Source organism: Choristoneura fumiferana, chromosome 19 (genome assembly GCF_025370935.1).
Source record: "Choristoneura fumiferana chromosome 19, NRCan_CFum_1, whole genome shotgun sequence".
NCBI classification, from domain to species: Eukaryota; Metazoa; Arthropoda; class Insecta; order Lepidoptera; family Tortricidae; genus Choristoneura; species Choristoneura fumiferana.
Genome location: NC_133490.1, coordinates 10,210,580 through 10,233,935, shown reverse-complemented (window position 1 = coordinate 10,233,935; position 23,356 = coordinate 10,210,580). Strand labels below are relative to the sequence as shown.

General features: G+C 42.3%; 1 protein-coding gene across 1 annotated transcript in view; it reads right to left on the bottom strand.

Moving 5' to 3' along the window:
- Positions 1-23,356, bottom strand: part of mon2 (Mon2 homolog, regulator of endosome-to-Golgi trafficking) — a 49,420-nt gene that overhangs the window by 17,585 nt on the left and 8,479 nt on the right. Inside the window, exons 11-26 of the mRNA XM_074102906.1 lie at positions 17,824-17,920; positions 17,225-17,353; positions 16,491-16,573; positions 16,026-16,150; positions 14,776-14,895; positions 13,829-14,018; positions 12,445-12,578; positions 11,583-11,694; positions 10,228-10,269; positions 7,206-7,333; positions 6,015-6,116; positions 5,640-5,750; positions 4,638-4,813; positions 2,013-2,175; positions 1,138-1,282; positions 381-523 (exon numbers count right to left, since the gene is read on the bottom strand). Of these exons, the coding sequence (XP_073959007.1) occupies positions 381-523; positions 1,138-1,282; positions 2,013-2,175; positions 4,638-4,813; positions 5,640-5,750; positions 6,015-6,116; positions 7,206-7,333; positions 10,228-10,269; positions 11,583-11,694; positions 12,445-12,578; positions 13,829-14,018; positions 14,776-14,895; positions 16,026-16,150; positions 16,491-16,573; positions 17,225-17,353; positions 17,824-17,920 (2,000 nt within the window). The remainder of the gene's footprint in view (positions 1-380; positions 524-1,137; positions 1,283-2,012; positions 2,176-4,637; positions 4,814-5,639; positions 5,751-6,014; positions 6,117-7,205; positions 7,334-10,227; positions 10,270-11,582; positions 11,695-12,444; positions 12,579-13,828; positions 14,019-14,775; positions 14,896-16,025; positions 16,151-16,490; positions 16,574-17,224; positions 17,354-17,823; positions 17,921-23,356) is intronic.

Here is a 23,356-nt window from a genome sequence, read left to right as displayed (position 1 = left end):
TACATTTTTTAAATATTTTTTTAGCTGTATACAACTAAAAAAAAAACAATCAAATAAATCAAGAAAGCTAAATATTTATAATTATTTAGCAATGCATGAAAAATAAGAGGCACGTAGTAAGTGAACAGTGTTTCCACTGTTGTTATTTCATCTCCTCGCAATTGAAGTGAAAAGCAGAGTGTAAAACTCGAGCATTAAACCCATTTTCTCCTCGACGTGTCTATCAACCGTACCGGCTCGGGCTATATGAACGTCTCGGGTAAAATGGCTCGTTCTATGCTCTTGTTGTACAATCTACTATTTTAGCAAGTCGAAAAAAAGCATACATGTGCCAACATGTCATGGATAAATGTTTTCTTACGTCGGTCAGGTCAGGTTACCTGGTCCAGCATGGGGAACAGCACGGCGAGCAGCGCGCGCCACGCCGGCTGGCTCAGCAGCGTGCCGTGGGCGCCGATGCAGCTGAACAGCGTCTGGCTGGCGGCGCGACGGACCGGCGCCCGCGGCTCCGTGCACAGCTCACCTGGGGCACGGACCAAACAAGGAACTCATATTTGTGATCACCGGTTAGCGCCACTGTCGAGTAAGGTCCTGAAGCACAGTCTGCATTACGGGCCTACGCTACAATACTTCGCACGCGACGCGCGCAGTTAGCGCTGCTCACACTATTTTTCAATAGACGTCCAACCGCTCTGTGCAAACCGTGTCAGGTAGCAAACGCCATATCTGTCATAGCGAAGCTGCAAAAGTTACCAGTTTTCGTAAGAAGAAAACTGTCACGTATTGCAAAATATTCACATTTTTTTTTATTTAATACTATTAACACGCTCCGGCTTCGCACGGATGCAATTAAAAAAAGAAGGCGAAAAAAATAAAGGTCTGTCAATCAAAGGCATGTCACATGAGTTGAGTCGCCTTCAAGGCTAAAGCCACTATAGGAGATGGCGGGGGAAACATCCGTGGACGCCTGGGAAGGGAGAGGCCAGACAGTGCCGGACTCTCACCGGCTATAATACCCGGCTGCACGTCCCAAACTCCCTGGAGCTTACTACGGGGAGAGGGTTTCAAGTCTGCTCTCAGAATTTGCTTGAGGCATTTTCTGCCCCAAGCCGCTGGGTTTTGTATGAGGTGACTCACTCAGGCGGATGTAGAGACACATCCACAGCTTGTCCAGCGGGGGCAGCTCGGCGTGGTTGGGCACCTCGGGGCACACGGCCGCGTCGCTCGCGAGCGCCGCCGTCAGCTTATCCCGGTTATGGTATAAGTAGTCAGATATGTTCCACTAAAAACAAAAAATTAAAACTCTATAAAGTACATATTTTAAGTTGCTCCATTTTTGACGATGGTCGGTCGGTCGATAGTCTTTACCGTAAAACTTATGGTAAATTTCAAAAGTTCGCGCATGAATTCTGGAAAACTCAGACCTCTGAACCGAAATCTGAGCGAAGCGTGGGTTCGAACCCACGCACGACCCTCTGCTTGATAGGCAAATAGGTAATTTTCTATAGTTGTGTGAATAATTCTTTTTGAAAATACAAACTGAAATATAGATGCATAGAAAAACCAGAATAATAAGAACAGCGCTGGGAATTTGGAATTGAAATAAAAAATACAAATAGATTCCAAAAAAACCAAACTTAATTTGATTGCTTAATAACGACATCTTTTGTCCGGGTGAGCGGTTAGTTCCAATGGGGTGCTGAAAGTTTCTGGATGAGGGCTACAGCATAGATGTCGCTAGTGTCGCTGCTTAAGTGACTAAATAGGAAAACAAACAAGCTGAGATATGTGGTGCATAGGAGAAATTCGTGTCTGTATGACTGTCCAGCGGTGGCGTAGGGTTCGATTCCCAGCGCTGTTCTTATTTTTCTGGTTTTTCTATGCATCTATATTTCAGTTTGTATTTTCGATATGGGTTTTACGGAATGACCGTAAAAGTAACAAAAAAATTAACAATCTTAATATTTTTTTTGTGAATAAATCTTTAAGTAAGGTTATGTGTTACCACACACCATGAGGCCGACGGCCGTGAGGCTGATGTTGAGGTCGCGTGTCTGGTGCGCGAAGGCGGCGGCGGCGGTCAGCACGCGCCGCAGGCAGCGCGGCCCGGCGCAGCCCAGCAGGTCGCCAGCCACCACTTGAGCGCACTGGAACGCCGACCGGATCAGCTGCTCGCTGGAGGGTACAAACATCATAGGTCAATCAACTTTTAGGCATTGTGTTTCGGCGTGGAGAGTAAGACAGCCGGTGAAATTACTGGCACGCGAGGTATCCCATCTTAGACTTCTAGGTTGGCAAGCGTCTGCGATACCCCTGATTTTGCAATAGTGATCTCCAACCATCAAGAGACCCACTTGCTCGTTTGCCGTCCGTGGAATAAAAAAAATGGTCTCACCGCCGACGATGAACGGGAAGCGACCCAGCCAGCACAAACCTTCTGAGTAAGTTTTTTTATAATAGCAGTCACAGAAACGAATTGCTGAATAAGACTACCGTAATTAGCTGATTTGGCGCTTACTCAGACGTTACTCAAGCAATTTGGGCACAAAATTATACCGCTAATAGCTGAGTAATAGCAATATAACACATGAATAAGTTTTGAATAATTGTACGACAAGCTGAGTATCTTCTGCATAAAAGCATTTTGTTCTTTTATGCAAGTATTACAGCTCTGTTATCCAGAAGATGAATGAATGATGAATGAACTATATGCTTAGTCCTTCAAAGCTCAGATATTCAGATGATACACAGCTTTAAGCTTATTTCAGAACATTTATCAAGAATTTATTCGAATTAAATTTGAAGTTGACATAATCGAACACAAAAATAAATTAAAAGTGCATGCGTTGTTTGGTGAGTGACAGCAGCAGAAAATAAATGGCCAAATTTTAATGTTCTAGCGGTAAATAATTTTATACGCTTATTTGTGCTAGAAATAATAAATTGTAGGTGCGCATGCAACTTTACCGTGTATTCATATATACATTTCGTGCAAAATTTTTACGCGCTACCTGATAAGCCAGGTTTTTGAGAAATAAACAACATTTCGTCGTTGGTTTATTTTTACGAGTGAAATATTTTTTATGTTTTTATACCATTTGAGGGTTCAAAAGTAACCTTGTAATACTTTTTACAAGAATATTATACCGATTTCGTTATCATAATTGAGTTTTCGAGTATAAAATTTCTCATCATTTAATAGGTTATGTTATTCATTATGGCGACGCTCATTCTGAATAAAGTCTGCTTGCACAGCGGCTCCTCGTCTAATGTCTGCATAACAGACCTTATGTGTCCACTTATTCAGATGTTCTCTGGTTTAAAGTGGTCTGCCCACAACATATTTTCGATAACTGTTCTATAATCATACACACTCGTAATATAAATCAAACAATTAGGATTCAGTCATAAAATAAATGAAAAACCCACAGTATATTTTTAGCATTTTTTTTGATAGGCGGCATTTACACAACACACTTTAATATTAAGTATAAGCGCGCGCACGAAATCGAAATGTCAAACTACTAGCCGCATAAATGCTGACAAATATTGCAAAATAGTTCTGCTAGCTTAAAAAATGTCTACTTTTCGTGAATACTCAGCCAACTTCTGCATAAGAATCTGTTACTTTTGCTTTACCCCAGTTAGCTGCACATGACAGTAATTTCGTACTTAAAGCGGCATAAAGTAGTTATAACAGCTACCTTAAATTCTGTTAACTAACTATATGCTTCATAACAGGAACCACACCCTACTTTATACAGCAGCTGTGTAACTGTCAAGATGTGGTGTGTAATACAGCTAAAAGAGAACAGAACCTCAATTATTCAGTACTCTGCTGGATAATAGAATCTTATACCAGTGTTATACAAAAGGTTACACAAACTCTTGAGTAACAGGTCTATTTATGATGACTATTCAGCTTTAAGAAATAAAATCGGCAAATTACAGAACTAACTCAGCTAATAGCATTATCATAACAAAAAACAACTTTAATACAGAACTTGGTAATACACACAGCTTCTATACATATATAATAAAGCTTAATCCTGCATAAGGCTAATTGTTGGCCAGTTATATGACTGTGTGCTGCCTGGGGAGTAGAGCTAGATACTAGAAACGAGTTGGCGAGCAGCGAGAAGCGAGGGCGTAGTTCCTATAGTTTTGTCACTGGGCTGTAAGCGAGTGTACGAGCGCGATGAGCAATCATTCACACTGTAGAGTAAAGTGACAGCTGTTTGTTCTCTCCGCGTGGATTCTGACTGCCAAGAGAGTGTCGCTGATAGTTTTAATTTTGATAGCTCTTGTCATTGTGAAAAAATAGTGGAGAAAGAGTTCTCGCCGGCAGTGTGATCAAAGCTAGCAAGACATAATATCTAGTTTTGAAATTGCCACGGCGGGTAACGAAATTGTTGACTAGCAAGAGTCAAGAATCACACGAAATTTCCCCCCCTCCCACTTTGTGTTAATTCATATTTTTCCGTATTCCCTCCCACCCCCTGTCCTTTCAAAGCCCTTGTGACTAGGGGACATAGCTAGACAGATCTTCGTTCGAAGATGGCCCACTGTTATGTATTCACTTTGGTGAATAGCTTTACAATAAAATTGACTGACTGATTGATTGATTGATTGGCCACCTGTGTTGCGAAGAGATCCCGGAGATGACCTCCATCATGAGCGGCCAGGCGGCGCCGAGCTGCTCCCCGCGCGAGTGCAACAGCCGCGCCGCGCACTCCAGCTGTCTCGCTCGCACGTCGCAGTGCCGCACCGTGCACAACTCCGCCAGCGGCTCTAGTAGCAGCCGTTCGCGAGCCTACAAACAACACGGCTGTGTGCCTTAAAAATGAACTCGAAGAGAGTTTGAAACGCGTAAACATTTTGTGTTTGTGATTGTTGGATCTTGTCTTATGTATCGATTTATGTGGAAGTGGAGGAGGTCAGGTTCTGCATGATAACGTACATGTGTCGCACAGACGTAACTGTCAAGCACGTATGATAGCGGAGGAACAAGGTAATAAGGCTGTAGTTCCACCACGGAATAGAAAAAACAGGAGGAAGTTGCATAGCAACGAAATACGCAGATCATAAATACATCAATTTCATAGTCAGCTGTGTTGAATCTAAGAGCGTTCGCAGTTAATTTTACAATGTAATATTTTGTTTGGAGACATCTGTCTGGTGACTGGTAATGTTTTTTCTATAAACAGTTGTCAATTATCTATTCCACGCTAGATGGCAGCACATACCTGTACAATAGACTCTCACTCAACGATATGCTGTTCTCGTAAAGTTCTATACTTCGTTCTTTTAGCATTAGAAAGAAGGTAAGCGATCTTGACGTTTATTTGTATTGAATAACAATTTTGAAAAATAAGTCACAGCAAATATGTAACAATTAGCAAGGACATATGATCATTTACATTATTTTGGTATCATAAGTAATAGTTACTGTTTTTTTAAACGTTTTTCAATAAAAAGACTCGTAAAGTTGTTTACCTTTTTTCTAATGCTAAAGAAAACGAAGTATAATTACGCTACAATTTCAGAAGTGAAGATGAAGATTTCAAAGTGTGTATCCTGTTGTTATTCTTTATTCCGTGCTTTTAATTCATTTGGAGAGTGAACCAACACTCGCATACCTCGTTGACGAGTGCTGGGTGATTGTGATGATACTGGAAGGCAGCCTGCACGAGATACGTTATCGCTTCGACGCCCCACTCTCTCATTCGTATGTGGGGGTGTTGGCACACCTAAAAAAAAGAATACAATTATTAATAAAAAAATATACTGTGCGGCAAAAAATCTGGCCCTCACATGTTTTACAGTATAGATAATTTTGTATGTCGAGGGCCAAATTTTGTACCGCTGAGTATACTTTATTTTTATTTTTTAAGACCAATTTATTATTAAAACAGCGCCATCTTTCATTCCGTGTATAAGGGTTCCTTACAGGATTACGGAACCTTGAAAATCAGGAAATAAAGATTGAAAGAACCATTTTTATTTTAACTTACTTCTAGAAGATGATTGGTGATGGGTCTCCACATGACTTCTATTCTGTGCATGTTGGCCAGACCGGTCTCTAGCAGCTTCGCGACGGCAAACAGCGATGGCTCCTGAAAAATTAAAAATGCTAAATACGAGATGAAATGGCATTAAGTTTCATAGAATTAATAGCAGAATTGTGTGCCATAAGTTTAAGACAGCCCGTCTACTGAAGCGAAGCGGAGATGCGGTAATACGGAGCGGAGTGCGGCTATGTCTGTCTATAGGTGCGGGGCTAGAGCGGTGCGGAGCGAGAATGTAACGTGGAGCAGAGTTGTAAACTGATTTTTCATCACAGTTGCTCGTAATCAGTGTCGTGTACCTTGGTTGCAACCCCCCAAATAAAACACTCGACCTTAATGTGCTTGTCATGAAACCCGTGGTCGATAAATGAGTCATTGCCCGTACTAATTTTCTTGTCATGAAGCCCAGGGTCGGTAAATGAGTTTGTTACTGCATGGCGTGCTGGTCGGGCACATGCTGCGGGGAGGGGGGGGCTCTTTTACAAATATACAATTTTACTAGCAAATGTGATGAAAAACATTATGTAGCACGGGCGGTAACATCGACTCATTAAAGCCCGCAGTCTCCGGCTTCGGGCTTCTAATAGACTCTCGTTCGTAATTCCTCATTTAACGCCTTTAAGACACAATGTACTATTGCATTCGCGGAGCTTCCCCGCTAGCAATCTTTTCACCGTTCCGTTTGCCTGCTCCTCTTCGCTTTGCTTACCAGTTTTGTATGATTTTTTAAGCTAGTTATTTATCAACTCCCTGTCCACTGAAGAGGTGCAAAGATTTTATGCAATTCTATTAGCCATGTTCTATTTAGGCATTTTGATACAAAGTCGTTTTGAGACATTGGCGTATAGCTAGTAGGGTAAAATTAAGTTAAGTCATCATGGACCTTCTTAATTTTTTTAAATATATTAATGTTCATCATCCCAATCCGCACTGGGCCCATTTTGAGAGGAGGCCTGTGCCCAGCAGTGGGACGAAAATCGTCAGTCTCTCAAAGGGCCGGCAACGCACCTGTGACACCCCTCGTGTTGACAGGTGTCCATGGGCAGTGGTGACCCGCATGCTCGTTTTCCCTCTCTTATATATAAAAAACATACACATATTATATGCTGGGGTGATGAATGATCATCATTGACTTACCCTGTTGGAGTACGCCAGTTCCATGGCTTCGTTGCTGAGCTTGCAAAGCGCATCAATAAGATGATGCAACGCGACGTCATCCAGGTTCTTTGAAGATTCAAACACGCCTGACAGCATCGCTGACAAAGCTGGAATTAGGGTTCCGTGTTGGTTGTTATGAGGCGGAGGGTACAGTCTGACCGGGCGAGTAATTATTGTATTCAATGAAGATCTCAGACAAAAGTTCTTTTGCCTTCGACTTGTGCCTTTCTAGCAATACTTGCTATCGTTGAAAAGCTGTTGACTTAAAATTTTAATATAGAAAGACAAAAAGGTTTAACCGACTTTATAATAAGGAGAATCCTTGTATTATCTTCACTTCTAGCTAACAGTGTAAATTAACGTGCTACTAGACGTTTATCCAAATCCCAAGACTCGATTATTTTGAAGTTTCGCTCATGTAGCTTCGGTGACGATGTAATACTCAAGTTACGTTACTCGTCAAAAATTGGTTTAAAAACGAACTTTTAAGATAGGTTATCAAATTAAAAATAACCTCTAAAAACCCTTTGTTTCTGATTAAGTACTAATTCAGATTCGGTCGAAATAAAATTATATCAAAATAAGTTTTAATTGAACTTAATTTTCTTTAATTGATCTTCATTTAATAAAACAATTACTCTGTATAAATAAATGTATAGGATCTCGAAAGAGCCCTTTATATATTTTGATATATTTTCGGTCAGTTTTTTATATCCGGAACAGAACCAAACCAAACGCAATTTCAAATATTAAATTAAATAGCATTAGTGCAGAGCGTGTACATACAAATCATAGACAATACAAGTAACATATACATGAAGAAGCTGCGCTATAAAAGGGTGCGGTTAATGTACGACCGAATATGTCGGCCCGGAATGTTTGAGAATAATGAATGACCTGATAATTCGTGCCCTTTTATGGAATACTGCGTAAGAGCATGAATTATCAATGCTCGTTGAATGAGGGCTATCGCGTATAAATTCGCCGCTAGAGGCGCCAGTGTAGCGAGAGGTCTCCAAAATGACAAATGTCACTGTTTTTGGGTGAGCTACGCGGATTTATTTACAATTAGAATAATTTTGTGAATATTTTGCATTATCTGAAATTAATTATGGCAAATATGCGTTACAGGGCACTGAATGTCTGTGTTTTGAGACAGTTTTGTCTTTCGGAAACCTTTGTCCTCCCTTTTTTTTGAATAAACTCCGCAACACTGTGGCATGCTCGATATTTTTATGACACGGTTTTAATGTATTAAACATGATTTAAATGTAAATTTTGTTTTCACGCCCGTAATAACAAACTATAACCACTATACTTCAGGCAGGACCTTTGTCTACAGTGGCGCCAACTAGTGAGGGCGAAAGCGGTAGCCCTCATTGACAAAGGCCAGGCCATATAGCACGGGAAACAGATAGCCATCGGGGCCGAAAAGTTCTCGAATGGAGACCGTGGATCGGCAAGCGCAGTGTAGGACGTCCACCAACGAGATGGATAGATAATAAAGCCGCGTGTTCACGATGGATGCAGGCCGCTTTAAACCGAAGCAACTGGGTTTCTCCGAGGAGGCCTATATTCAACAGTGCACGTCCTACGGCTACTTGCGGGTTCTATATGAGTACTGGCATTCTTCAAAGGAAAAGATTGACCTTGATATAGTTGGTAACTACTAACTAAAGCTCGCGGCGTGCTCCCCCCGCCGCGTCCCCGGTTCCAGGAGCGTTAGCACTGTGTCAGCACATATTCTAGTGCACTTGCACTCGTATATGAGCTGACTACGCTGTGTCCCTACATGACGACGATGACGAATAATAAGGTCGTACATTAGTGTCGTACATTCCGGGTAAATAAATATGCGTACATTAACCGTACTCCTATAAAAAATAAACACATAAAAAAATAGTGAGCAAAATATTTGATATTTCGCCATTTCTGTACAATTTTAAAGCTTTCTCTGTACTAGAATCGCAAATTTGACAGCCGGTGAAATTACTGGCACTTGAGGTATCCCATCTTAGGCCTCTAGGTTGGCAACGCATCTGCAATACCCCCGGTGTTGCAGATGTTTATGGGCGGTTGTGATCTCTTACCATCAGGAGACCCACTTTCTCGTTGGCCATCCAGTCGAATACAAAAAAAAGTTATCCCAGTATACTTATAATTCGTATTTCCCGGGGACAATACAAAGTGCGCAAAAACAAAACAGTGAGGCCAGCAAGCTCCATCCCAGTGCGCGTGACGGACACAAGCCAGCAATCCCTACGCGTGTATCCATTCGAAACCTTTACCATACGGACATTCATGGTAAAAGGGAAACAAATTGATCGTTTTAAAATCTGAGGCCTTATTGCCAACGCGTGAGCACCAAAGTTCGCATACTTTTCGCTAGTCATACTGTAATGTTTGTGCGAATCACAGGCGCGGAACCGACCCTAAAAAAAGGTTCATTAGGTCCATTAGGGTTGTGTGCATGCTCATCGTGCCCACAACGGTGGATCCGCCCTTGAATCATCGTTTATCATTATTTATTCTTCCTATTGAAATCTTAAATTTTTCTGAAATTTTTAAATGGTCATCTTATAGAAAACTATAGGTTAACTTAGGATTGTTTTATAAAAAAAACTGAACAATTATTGGATTTAGAGAAAATAACCTAACCTTACCAACAAAAAGTAGGACAACCCCCGACTTTGTCACTTCAAAGGTCAATATCTCAAAAACGTGTGAAACGTGTGACAAAAGTGCGGTGGTGGTGATAGATGCATCTATCACCACCCATGGGTTTGTGTGATTTGTGTGTGCTTTGTGTGATGTGGAGGAACTGACTGAACACGCATATTTTGCATAAACTTGGCTATCATAAGGTCGCGGGTGAGCAAAGAAATTCTTTTAGTTCATTGATATGGACCTCCGCAAAGTAACGCCTTTCCGCAAAGTAAAACCCCGTATGTTTACATTTCAAATGGATACACATAAACCAATACATAGTATGTGTGTATACCACTCATGACTCCGAGTGACTCGGCCACCGGAACTTGCTGACCTGTAAAATGTGAATGTGGACATACATACGGACTACACTGTGCCGCGAGCTTACGTTGATGGAAGAGGCCATTCATACATTTTGTCACTTATTCCATAGGGGGAAGACAGGGACTGATGGTCTTCGACCTTTTCACCGTACCATTCAATGCCCATAACCAACAATAGGGTGTTTGACACCACCAACACAATATTTTTTTTATAGATTTTGTATATGAAACGTAGTAAAATGTATATATGGCCCCTGCATTACATTTTCGAGTCATTTCGGCTGAAAATAAAATATTAGTGACATCGATATTCGTGCAAGACACACGATACTCGTACATGAGGGTTAAATTCACTTTTATTTAAATTATTGTCATATTCTTAAAAAAAAAACGACTAAGAAGAAAAATAATTCAAAAAACCTTCTAAAGGAGCGGCCACACCGCTTCTTAAAAAACGGTGACGGTACGGAATCGCAGTGACGCATCGTATGCGCACCGTTTTTATCGCATGCCCTCCACACCACTGCTCAAAATACGCAAACGGCGTGAACTTCTCATAGAGAGCGTGCGGTAAAATCCTGACGTTTACGGCACGTTACTGCGATTCCGCACCGTTTGCGTATTTTAAGAAGCGGTGTGGAGAGCATGCAATAAAAACGGTGCGTATACGATGTGTCACTGGGATTCCGTACAGTCACCGTTTTTTAAACAGCGGTGTAGTCGCAGCCTTATTTGATCTAGTTTCTACAAATAACCCCTAAATACAATATGCGCAAATAAAAAAATAACATACATACTAACAATAACAACGAAGAACAACACGCACTAAAACTTTAGCGTAATTTTGACAAAAATCTTTACCTTTGATTGAATTAAAACAACAGTAAGACACAGAAGTAATTATTATCAAAGACTGGTCACTCACATATTATTTTAGTCGAGGTATGCTCGACATCTTTCGAGCTAATCCACCAATACCCCCGAGCTGGAAAACGGTTTTGTCTACTGCGCAAGTGGATAGTGTGGACGAGACTTTAGCGAGTAGCTCTTGCTCTTGCACTGGCGCTCAGTTCACAGTAGACTTTGAGCTCTCCTTGAAAAGGAGCCAAAGATTGGCACGAAACAATCGGGCATACCTCGACTATTAAATACAAAGTCTTTATATAACAAAGATTTGTGAGTTTTTAGTGTGTGTGTGTGTGTGCATTATGGCATTTGCCATATCTTTTGTGAATGCGATTATGTCGATGCGGGAGTTACACATTAAAAACACAGGTTAAGAAATTGACAACAAAACTTCAAAAAATTGGAGTATAGGACTTACCGGGCAGGTCGGCCATGACAGCGGATGTGCTCATCACGGCGTTCGCGTCTGCGCTTGCGCGGGACGCCTTCATACTGCCGCCGGTAGAAGGCTTCAGACCCAGGATCCACACCTAAAATTATTGACAAAAACGTTGAAAGTAACATGTAAAAAAAGCCCTTTGCGGCCCGCTTACAGATTAAATGTTTTTTTATTGTGTAGACAAGGAATAAGAACAGATTTTGCGAAATTCTCATGGAACTAAGACTTTATAGAGGAAAAAGGAATAAATACTTTACTTTTTGCAGTGTGAACCATGAAAAATTAAAAACAGTTATCAAAAAAACTTTGTCGCGCATCGTTGTGCGTCGAAACTGAATGATGTACCAGTGTGGTACTTTTAGACTACTAATATCCTGTTGACATCCCATACATTTGCCAAAGAAATTATAGCGAAATTACGCTGAGTCAGCAATGTATCTTCATTTCATGTCTCCCTGTATACAATGTGGTATCTCTGTCTGTTTTGTAACTTTTCGTTTTGCTATATTAACATTTTAAATTTTTATTGTTTACATTTTTTTTCTTTTTACAGTTTATTGTTTTGTTTTTATAAAGATCGTGTTATAGAGCGATGTTTTTTGTTATGAAGATTAAAGTTCCTATCTACCTACCTAAATTGGTTATGAAAAGGTTCCACCCTGGTCGTGAATCAGTTTTCTCGACCGTACTAGTCAACTGCCCATTACATCCATTACACCTCATAAAACCCGTGATCAGCCAAGAGTTCAGCGTCGAAATTGGGTAAATACAGGTTCGTTCGCTATCTCGGCCCGGGCCACACCACACCAGTGCTGGTGACTGTTGATCGCGCAAGAGTTACCAGGTGCTGCAGCGTGGTGAGCACGGGCAGCCAGGCCTGCTGGATGCTGTCGCCGTCTCTCTGCGCCGCGCACAGCAGCGCTTTCATCGCCGTCACGTGCCGGGACGTCACCATCACGAACGACTGCTGCTGGCCTGAAGAGAACGCGTCCACAATTAGTCAAAGATGCCGCAGAGGTCAAAGATTATCACCGGTACTAACATTAGGTTAAGTCGTGGTCGAGGTCAGGGATATCATTGTATTTGTCACTGCATGCCTTCTGATAATTTTATCAGAAACTCTGTGTCTGTCGTTGTTGCCACTAGCACTAGCCAGGGGCACGGCAGTGCGCCCAGCGTGTACCTGCGGGCTGGGCGGCGGGCAGCGGCGTGCCCACCCAGACCACCTGGTGGCGGTGGTCGGGCTCGGGCGCGGCGGGCTCGCGCCGCCAGGGGCACGGCAGTGCGCCCAGCGTGTACCTGCGGGCTGGGCGGCGGGCAGCGGCGTCCCCACCCAGACCACCTGGTGGCGGTGGTCGGGCTCGGGCGCGGCGGGCTCGCGCCGCCAGGGGCACGGCAGTGCGCCCAGCGTGTACCTGCGGGCTGGGCGGCGGGCAGCGGCGTGCCCACCCAGACCACCTGGTGGCGGTGGTCGGGCTCGGGCGCGGCGGGCTCGCGCCGCCAGGGGCACGGCAGTGCGCCCAGCGTGTACCTGCGGGCTGGGCGGCGGGCAGCGGCGTGCCCACCCAGACCACCTGGTGGCGGTGGTCGGGCTCGGGCGCGGCGGGCTCGCGCCGCCAGGGGCACGGCAGTGCGCCCAGCGTGTACCTGCGGGCTGGGCGGCGGGCAGCGGCGTGCCCACCCAGACCACCTGGTGGCGGTGGTCGGGCTCGGGCGCGGCGGGCTCGCGCCGCCAGGGGCACGGCAGTGCGCCCAGCGTGTACCTGCGGCTGGGCGGCGGGCAGCGGCGTGCCCACCCAGACCACCTGGTGGCGGTGGTCGGGCTCGGGCGCGGCGGGCTCGCGCCGCCAGGGGCACGGCAGTGCGCCCAGCGTGTACCTGCGGGCTGGGCGGCGGGCAGCGGCGTGCCCACCCAGACCACCTGGTGGCGGTGGTCGGGCTCGGGCGCGGCGGGCTCGCGCCGCCAGGGGCACGGCAGTGCGCCCAGCGTGTACCTGCGGGCTGGGCGGCGGGCAGCGGCGTGCCCACCCAGACCACCTGGTGGCGGTGGTCGGGCTCGGGCGCGGCGGGCTCGCGCCGCCAGGGCACGGCAGTGCGCCCAGCGTGTACCTGCGGGCTGGGCGGCGGGCAGCGGCGTGCCCACCCAGACCACCTGGTGGCGGTGGTCGGGCTCGGGCGCGGCGGGCTCGCGCCGCCAGGGGCACGGCAGTGCGCCCAGCGTGTACCTGCGGGCTGGGCGGCGGGCAGCGGCGTGCCCACCCAGACCACCTGGTGGCGGTGGTCGGGCTCGGGCGCGGCGGGCTCGCGCCGCCAGGGGCACGGCAGTGCGCCCAGCGCCGGCACGCAGTACTGCGCCGGCAGCGCCGCGCGGCACAGCGCGCTGATGCAGGCGTCCCGCCCCACCGTGTGCCCCACCTGGTAACACCCACCTCACATTTTGGTTATCAGCATTTAAAACTTAATGCCAATCAAATAAGTTTTTGTTAAAAATTAAATTTTTAATAAGTACAAGCTTTTTTTACTGACTGTACTTTTTGTTGACTGTACTTGCATTTCTGAACATGAAACTACCGTGAGACTCACTCATATTAAATTCATCATATTTAATATGTATATGTATATGTATGGGTCATTATATTTAATATGTACTTGCATTGTCATCCAAGTTACATTTCTGTACCAAATTTCAAGTCGATGCCATTAACCGGTGAGGAGTTCCATTCTGCAGAGACGATCCTGGCCGGTCTACCAGAATTTCACTACCAGATTATTGCATTGTCACCAGATTTACATAAGTATGCCAAATTTCAAGTCAATCGGTCCACTGGAAGTGGGTCAAATTTAGCTTCTAAGATTTGACCCAAACAAAAAAATAAATAAATAAAAAGGGCGAGTTACAGAAAAGCTTGTAAAAATATTGATATTTTCAACTAGAGGTAAACAATAAAATGGAATTTGCTGACAATTTCAGTCCCACAGCTGGGCACAGGCCTCCTCTCAAAATAAGTGGGCTTGGGAGTTCCCACGCGAATTGCCAGGCAAATGATTTTCGAAAAACTCAATGGTGCGAGCCTGAGTTTGAACCACACAATCTTCCGCTCGAGAGGCCGTAGATCAAACCACTAAGCTACTCGTATCAACTTATAACTAACTAACTCGTTGGATGACTCACCTTCCCGCTGACCCTCGCCAGGGTCTGTATGGCCCGGAGTATGTTCTCGAGCTCGCCGATACTGGCTTCGGCCAGGACCGACAGCCCCCACACCAGCCCGCACCACGAAGACTTGAGGAGCTGCAACAAAAACACAGTCAGCCCTGGTGTCCACATACACATTCTAGCACATGTCTTTGCTTTGGATTGTCTTAAGGGGCTACCCGAGGTTTTCATCGATTTTTGACAAGTTTTCAATCGTATCTCCTACTTTTGCATTACAGATAGAATTATAAGTCAAACGGCTATCGGTTCTCCAATCTTTTATCCCCATTTTTGTTTACCGGATTTTGAAAAAAAAAAATGAATACTTAATTTTGTATGATTTTTTTAAACATTGTCTGAAAAAACACTTATTTCGTATCTCTATTGACATGAAAGATCTAACATATACGAAATCTATATATTTGGGTTTGTCTTTGACGTCTCTAAAAACTGGTCGAGGGTTTTCTTTTGAAACTAATTGACACAAAAGTTATGCCCAGAAAACCAGTTTTTTGGCCTAAAATTGTTCAACTTTGATGACAATTATCTCGAAAACAATGAACTTTGAAGTAAATATGGGATACTATATTGCTTAAAGCCGTTGTTGTTAATATAATAAGCTACAAAAATAATTATAAAACTAAGGTTCAGATCGAAGGTCATTGGGGCATGGATCCCCTTAAGCTCTAGTTGTTCTGAACATTTACTCATGCAAGACTTTTTAATTGTAGTTAACATGTTTCCTGGTAGGAGGTGTAAATGTGATTCTTAGTCGTCCACTTTCAGAAGATGCGATGCTGATTCTACGAGGGAGAGTATCACATGTATATGAAGTTCCTCATGAGGCATACATAGTCACATTTGGTACCCTAAAGCCTCGTTAAAATATAACATTAAAAAAATGTTTCCATATACGTATTGATCGATGTTCAAAGAGTCCTGAGTGATACCGCATTCACTGCCACCGACGCACATATGCGTTTTCGGAACTTCGCCCAGTGCCGCTGTCATACTGATTCATACATTTTGAACGCACATGTGCGTCGGTGGCACTTGTGGAAGTCAGGTAGCAGTGAATGCGATACTCGTAGGCGCGAATACACTTTCAAGTCAAAAAATTCAACGAAAAACCTTTACAGGGGCGTTTATGTCATTCAAACTAACCCAATAATACCCTGAAACATTCCAGAATTTTAAACGAGCGATTTCTAAAACGACTAATTTACCTGTAACCTCAGCTGTCTTTCTTTTTCCTCCACATCCTCGATTATATCTTCGACCACATTTGAGTTCTGATCCGCCTTCTCGCTGTGCACATCATTCGTAATCTCTCTGGTTTCAGTCTTCACCTCTGAAGAAAAAAAACAGAATATCCTCTTAAAAAGTCTCATTAACAATGTAAATATAAATGTATGTTTGTTTGTTACCTACGCTTTCACGCTTTAAAATACTCGACCGATTGTAAAGAAATTTGACACGGAAATGTTTAAGAATCTGAGAAAGGCATAAATGATCTATAAACGAATATTTATACTAACTTAGTTGTTATAAAAATACTAACACTGTATTTTGTTGTCTGAATAAATGAATATTGAGGAAAAAATAGGACAGTTTTTATCTCGGAAAATTGTACAGTTCCTTCATAACATACAAAGTCGTGGGCAACAGCTAGTAATTGATAAATTAATTACCTTTTTCATGATTGCTATTTTTATTTGAATTGATTTCTTTCTCTTCGCCTTCATTTTGGATATCCGCATACATTTCTTGTAATCTGGAAATTAACGTACTCATGTAAAATCTCTATTAATTGTTCATCCATTTTAGGAGGGGCGGACCAAGGGTTTGTGACACAGGAATTAAGTAATTGCAATTTTCGTAGCAATAGGTGTGCCAAGGGGGTGATAGATATTGTATAGTTTTAGGTAAAACAAGCTTTAAACTGAAGAAAAGAAAATGTATTCAAAAATAACGTGCTACGCGACAAGCAAAAGAATAATGAGTGACTTTGTCACAACTAGAAGAAACAAAGCTTTATAACTAGGTTTACATAACACCAAAAAGTTCCAACAGGGGGAGGGGGCAAAATGGCCAAAATTGGTGTGACTTACTTTATGGTTGGCCCCTATAAATGGCCCGTACATATATAAATGTAAATCTGTTTAAAAAATATACCTCGTTGAGTTTCTTGCCGGATTCTTCTCGACAGAGGTTTTTCCGAACCGGTGGTAGTTTTTTTTGACATTCATAAGTTGAATAAAGATATTTTGACTATGACTTTGATATTTACGTATGCCCTTGACTGTACGGAACCCTCGGTGCGCGAGTCCGACTCGCACTTGGCCGCTTTTTCTCATCATAGCTTTGCTTACTTTGGGACTATATCAATAGTAGGTAAGTATTATTTTCTTTCCCTGCCACTGACCGGAAGTACTCCTGCCCTTCGACAGTGATAGCGATGGATCTGATGATCTCCATGAGGCATGCGTACGCGACGGAGATGCCATAACCGTCCTGGATGGTGGGCGCTTCGCTCCGATCTAGCATCTCCAGGCTGTTGGAAGAGAATGATTAACGAATCTCCAAATATTAATTATAACATTTCGTACCAAAGAATACTATCACCAAAAAAAGAAATGACCATCGAAATTATAGGTACCTTCTATTTTTAAAGTAAAATTAAAACCAAACTATAACAAAAAAAAATATTATAGAAATGACACCAAACCAACAGTTTTAACAACCCTAAAAAAAGACCACCAAAAATTGTAGCATTTTAATTTAAAACGACCACCAAATAACTGCATAGCAATAAAATTCAAATATTAACATACTAGGTGGCCCGAGCGTGTGGGGACCGTATCTCAGACAGCGAGGTGCAGAGATATTACCGACTGTTAATACTTTAAGTTACCAATCTGCACTGATCCCGTGTGGGAACTACGACCCAAGCGCTCTCATTCTAAGATATAGAATGTGCCTAACATTGGGACGTAGATGATGATGATGATGATGAATACTTACTACACAGATTTAGCGGTGCCTGGTTCGAAGGTCACGCAGAGCGGCAGCCACACTCCTTTCCAGTAGAAGCCTGACTGCTGTGGAATTCCCGATGCTCCTGAAGGAAAATGATCAAACATACAATACATTTTCGAGTAGGTACAAAAATAATTACAGATAAATTTAAAATAAGTTTTTTGTAAAAATTTCGTTTTTAATACAAACTTTTTTTGCTGCCTGTACTTTTTGTTAAATGTGTTTGCATTGTCACCCAAACTACATTTGCATACCAAATTTCAAGTCGATGCCAGTAACCGTTGAAGAGTTCCGTCCTGCGGAGACGATCCTGGCCGGACTACCAGTATGTCACTACCAGATTATTGTATTGTCGCGCAATTTACGTAAGTATGCCAAATTTCAAGACAATCCGACTACTGGAAATGGGTCAAATTTAACTTGCAAGATTTGACTCGCACATTAACATACATTGCAAGTTAGTAAAAAGCTTTTAAGATAAGAAATGGTGAGCTACTGCTCCCCTATCTCTCTCTCTTTCTTTCTCTCTTCTCTTTTCCCGTGCCTCTTACTCTGTCATTACTTCCCCTGTCCTCTTCTTTCATCATTTACTTTTCTTTTAAAATAAACATATTGACATAAAAACTAGCATGGAATTGTAGTCAGAAAATTTCAATGTCGTCAGGAAACTACATACTTATTTTGTGGCGCAGCAAGGTTATAACATCCCTCTTTTAACGTCGGGGGTTAAAGGAGAAGTTTAACAATGTAGTTCAACCTCATATATAAATATTTATTTTGAGTTGTCTAACTGTTATTACTTTTTTTTTACACACAATTACAAAAAATAACAAATAGGTTTTTACAAAAGTAGAAAAACAATCTAAAACTAACTGTAGAACTAAACGAGTTGACATGTGCTTTGTCAGATATCATGTGCTTTATCAGCATTGTATCGGTGCACGTTTCCTCGTAATAAAATGCGGAATTAATTAATTTCCTAGTTTTTTTTTTATTTAAAGTTTAGTTTGTGTCCGAAAGTTTCAAACAACACACTAAATTAGTGTTGTTCTTTGTTGTTTTATTTCATCATCATCATCATCAGCCAGAAGACGTCCACTGCTGAACAAAGGCCTCCCCCTTAGAACGCCACAATGAATGGCAACTCGCCACTTGCATCCATGTTTTATTTCATAGTAAGGTGATTTAGTTTGTGTTACTTTTCATCGGGAAAAATCTACTTGGTCACGCTCAAGACGCTGTCTTACAAAATGAAATTCACATTACTTATCTATACTATCCTCGTTTCAGTAATCTTAGCAGCGTTACCGCCCCCTCTACCGAAGAAAGGTTAAATGCACTGTATTTTACAAGTTTTTATTTAGTTTCACCTGTCCCGTTGTCTATCTGTCTGTAATCAAATCTTGCAAGTTAAATTTGACCAACTTCCAGTAGTCAGACTGACTTGAAATTTGGAATACGTATGTAAATCACGTGACAATGCAATAATCTAGTAGCGGCATCCTGGTAGTTCAGCCAGGATCGTCTCCGCAGGACGGACCTCTTCAACAGTTAATAGCATCAACTTGAAATTCGGTATGCAAATGTAGTTTGGGTGACAATACAAGTACAGTAGTACAGCTTGTATTAAAAATGAATTTTTTATGGTTAGGTTATTAACAGTTTTTACTGATTCACGGTTACATTATATGTATTTGTCACGGGATACTATGCAACTGCGTTGAACTATTGAGAGCTCACTAAAGGCAATAAATAATACATCGTGTATGTTTTTATGATCCTCAGACCCGTACAAGCACTACCTAGACAAGGTGCGGTGCACGCGGCGGTATTCGGTCGGCGAGTGCCCCGAGCCCGTCGTGCCCGTCTGGACTTACGTCGCGCATCTACAGAACTGCACGTGCGTATTGTAAAAAAAGCGGCCAAGTGCGATTCGGACTCGCCCATGAAGGGTTCCGTAGCAGCACGTAACATAATATAAGTTTCCTTTACTTTACGATTTATGACGTATTAAAAAACTACTTACTAGATCTCGTTTAAACCAAATTTCGGTGGAAGTTTGCATGGTAATGTACATCATTATATTTTTTTTAGTTTTATCATTCTCTTATGTTACCACTTTGGAAGTGTCTCTCGCGCAAACTATTCAGTTTACAAAAAAAAAAAATCAGAAACCTCAATATCATTTTTGAAGACCTATCCATAGATACCCCACACGTATGGGTTTGAACCCCCAAAATTTATTGTTTTTTTTTTCTATTTTTGTGTGAAAATCTTAATGCAGTTCACAGAATACATCACCTACCAAGTTTCAACCGTATAGTTCTTATAGTTTCGGAAAAAAGTGGCTGTGACATACGGACGGACAGACAGACGGACAGACATGACGAAAACATTCCGTTCCGTTTTTTACCACTTGGCTACGGAACCCTAAAAAGCTTACGCATGTAGCGTTATAAGTTCAATTAGAATAAAAATACGAATCTTTATTCGAATGTGTCATCATCATCGTCATTATATCAGCCGTAGGACGTCCATTGTTGGACATAGGCCTCCACCCTATGGTGGGTCTATACCTCCAGATGCTTCGGTTGGCATCCATCAGCTCTTTAACCAGGTCATCCGTCCATTTCGTTGGTGGGCGTCCTACGCTGCGTTTGTCGATTCGTGGTCTCCATTCGAGAACTTTTCGGCCCCAATGGCCATCAGTTCTATGTGCTATACGGCCACCCATTGCCACTTCATTCAGCTAATTCGCTTCGCTATGTCCGGGACCCCCATTCCTCTATATCTCCTTATTTCTGATTCAATCTCATAGAGAAACCCAGAGCGTAGCCCTCGCCATAGCCCGCCGAGTAACTCTGTGTCTATTTGAACATGAAACTACCTTGAGACTCACTCATATTAAATGATATTATTTATTTATATTTATTTATATTTATGTTTATATTTATATTTATACATTCATAATCGTATTCGTATTTTCGTACATTTATTTATTTATATTAAAACTAAAACTCAACTCAATACTGTTATTTAGACACTGCTCTTTCTGTGTTTCACTTCTCTCTTGCAGGTTATTTTTTACGTTTATGTTTTGTGATTGTCATATGGATTCACTGAAAATCAGCGTCGTTGCACTATCTGCGGCGACACATTCTGAGTGGACTCCTTTTAGAGACCACAGTCAACACTGTAATAGGCATTAACATACTTACCTACTATTATATTAAGTAATTTATGTAAAAATGTTGTTGCATTGTGTGTTTCTAATAAATCTTTCATTCATTCATTCATTCATATTGTAACGGATAACTCACGTGTTAAACCGAGTTTACCTGGACATGTTTCGGGCTATTTCGTCGCTCTTCTTCTCAGGAGCACGCGACTCGGTGGCTGCCGCAACACGCACACCCCCGAAACCCCCCGAAACATGTCGAGCTAAACTCGGTTTAAGACGTGAATTATCCGTTACAATATCATTTAACTCTGTGTCTATTCATAAGGCACCAAGTGAAGCACCACGTATCGGATCCATGCGTCAAAGAATATGACATACAGGGTGAAACTTTAAACGTGACACAAAATTAGTGTTAAAACTGACCCGTGATTGATTCTATCCTACCTGGTTGAAAAGTGGAGATGAAGCCAAACTGATCAGAGAATGGTGAATGGTGAACTGACGATTAAATGTGATGCCGTCTCTACTTGTTTTGTTCGAATAGACGGAGACGGCATCACATTTAACCGTCAGTTAACACTAATCAATGGATGGTGAAACAGCCCCTAAATAAGAGTTTAAATTTACAGCGAGCGTCTAGGCTGTCACTCGTCGACCATTTCTAACCGGTTCGCGACGCTGGCTATGTGCATGGAGAGATGTCGGTCGCTCAAGGATTTGTACACTCTGCTGATAGCTGAGACCAACCTCACTGACACCGGACTGCGCTCTAACCGTAAGGCTACGTGCGCACTATTGGGAGGGTGCGAAGTACTAGGGGGGTGATGAAATCTATGGCAGCGCTCATGGTGGCCAAAAGTAGAAATAGTTCTGGCTCTGTCATCTGTCATACTCATATGAATCTGTCATTAACAAAGCAATTTGTATAGCCTTTAACTACCTAATTTTAGTAATAGATGTTTGTGTTATGATGCGAGTTTAAATTATTGAACACTGTCCCTGTTTTGTTCTTAATTCCTCTACATCTGGGACATGTCCAGCAACAATTTTCCTTATAAAACGGTTTGTGGTTGAAGTTTTATATTAAGTGATACTCACAAAACCGGTCTTCAAAATGATACTCATTTTGATCTGAAAACGATATTTAATTTATTACTAGCGATATAAGAACAATTATATAATTTTACTATTATTCAAAGAAACCAATAAGATAGCTTTATCTTTTCGTTTTACAGTAAAAGTAAAACTAAACATGAAGTAAACAAACCATGACATAACGAAAATAAAACACACCTTTTGAATAAATTTTACTTACCTCATTTAATTTTAATTACCAAAAATGAATTCACAACCTTTTGTCCACCCAAATCACGGTATCACAGTAATTTTATATTATAAATTAATACGTTATAGGTTTGATTTTGGTCACAATGTCGCGATGAAATTTCAAAACGTCAGAGCATCAGAGCCAATACGGCTGACCGGATTTAGCCCGCCATCTCTTTTTCAAGCAATACTTTGAAGAGGGACAGCGCGCTAAACATAATGCGTTCTTGGACTAAGGCCCTGTGTACAGTAGAGGAAACTGAACTTGACCTTTGTGCTACTAATGTCATGTTGACATCCCATACTTTTGCCGAAGAAATCATAGCAAAATTAATTATGAAAATGTTCCACCCGGGTACAGTCGAACAAACTGAATCACACCAAGGTGCAACCTTTGTGCTACTGAAATAATGTTGAGATCCCGTACTTTTGTCAAAAAAATCACAGTGAAAATGATTATTAAAAGGTTCCACCCTGGTACGTGAATCAGTTTCCCTGATTGTACAGTAGTGAGTAGAGGATAAATAAATATCTATGCAACCATCGAGTCAAATGTATGTAGGTAAACACCAACCTTATGGTTAGCGGGATAAAGGTGTATATAGATAATTTTGACGCCTTGGTAACGTACATAATTATATTTATGACTGATTGTATTCATTATACTTTCCATAAAAGTACTAAGGTGCGATTTCTATTTAGCCAGTGTCGGTCGTCGTGACGAAGGATTATTGGACACGGACTACCCCGCCCCCGCGTACCCCGCCCACCCGAATCACCCCCAGCCCGCCCCAGCCGACTCCGACTACGAGTCCAGCGATGCGCCGGCGCAGTTCCACACGGTGCCCGTCACCCAGGAGGAGAGTTACGGCGACGCGCCGCCAGAGGTCGAGTTTTGGGAAGGATAATGAAGGGATTTTATGGGTATATTTCGATGATTTAATCTTAGGATATCTATAGGGCGGTTTCAAATTAGTGTTTTTGCTGCGCCTTTGCGCCTATAATATTATT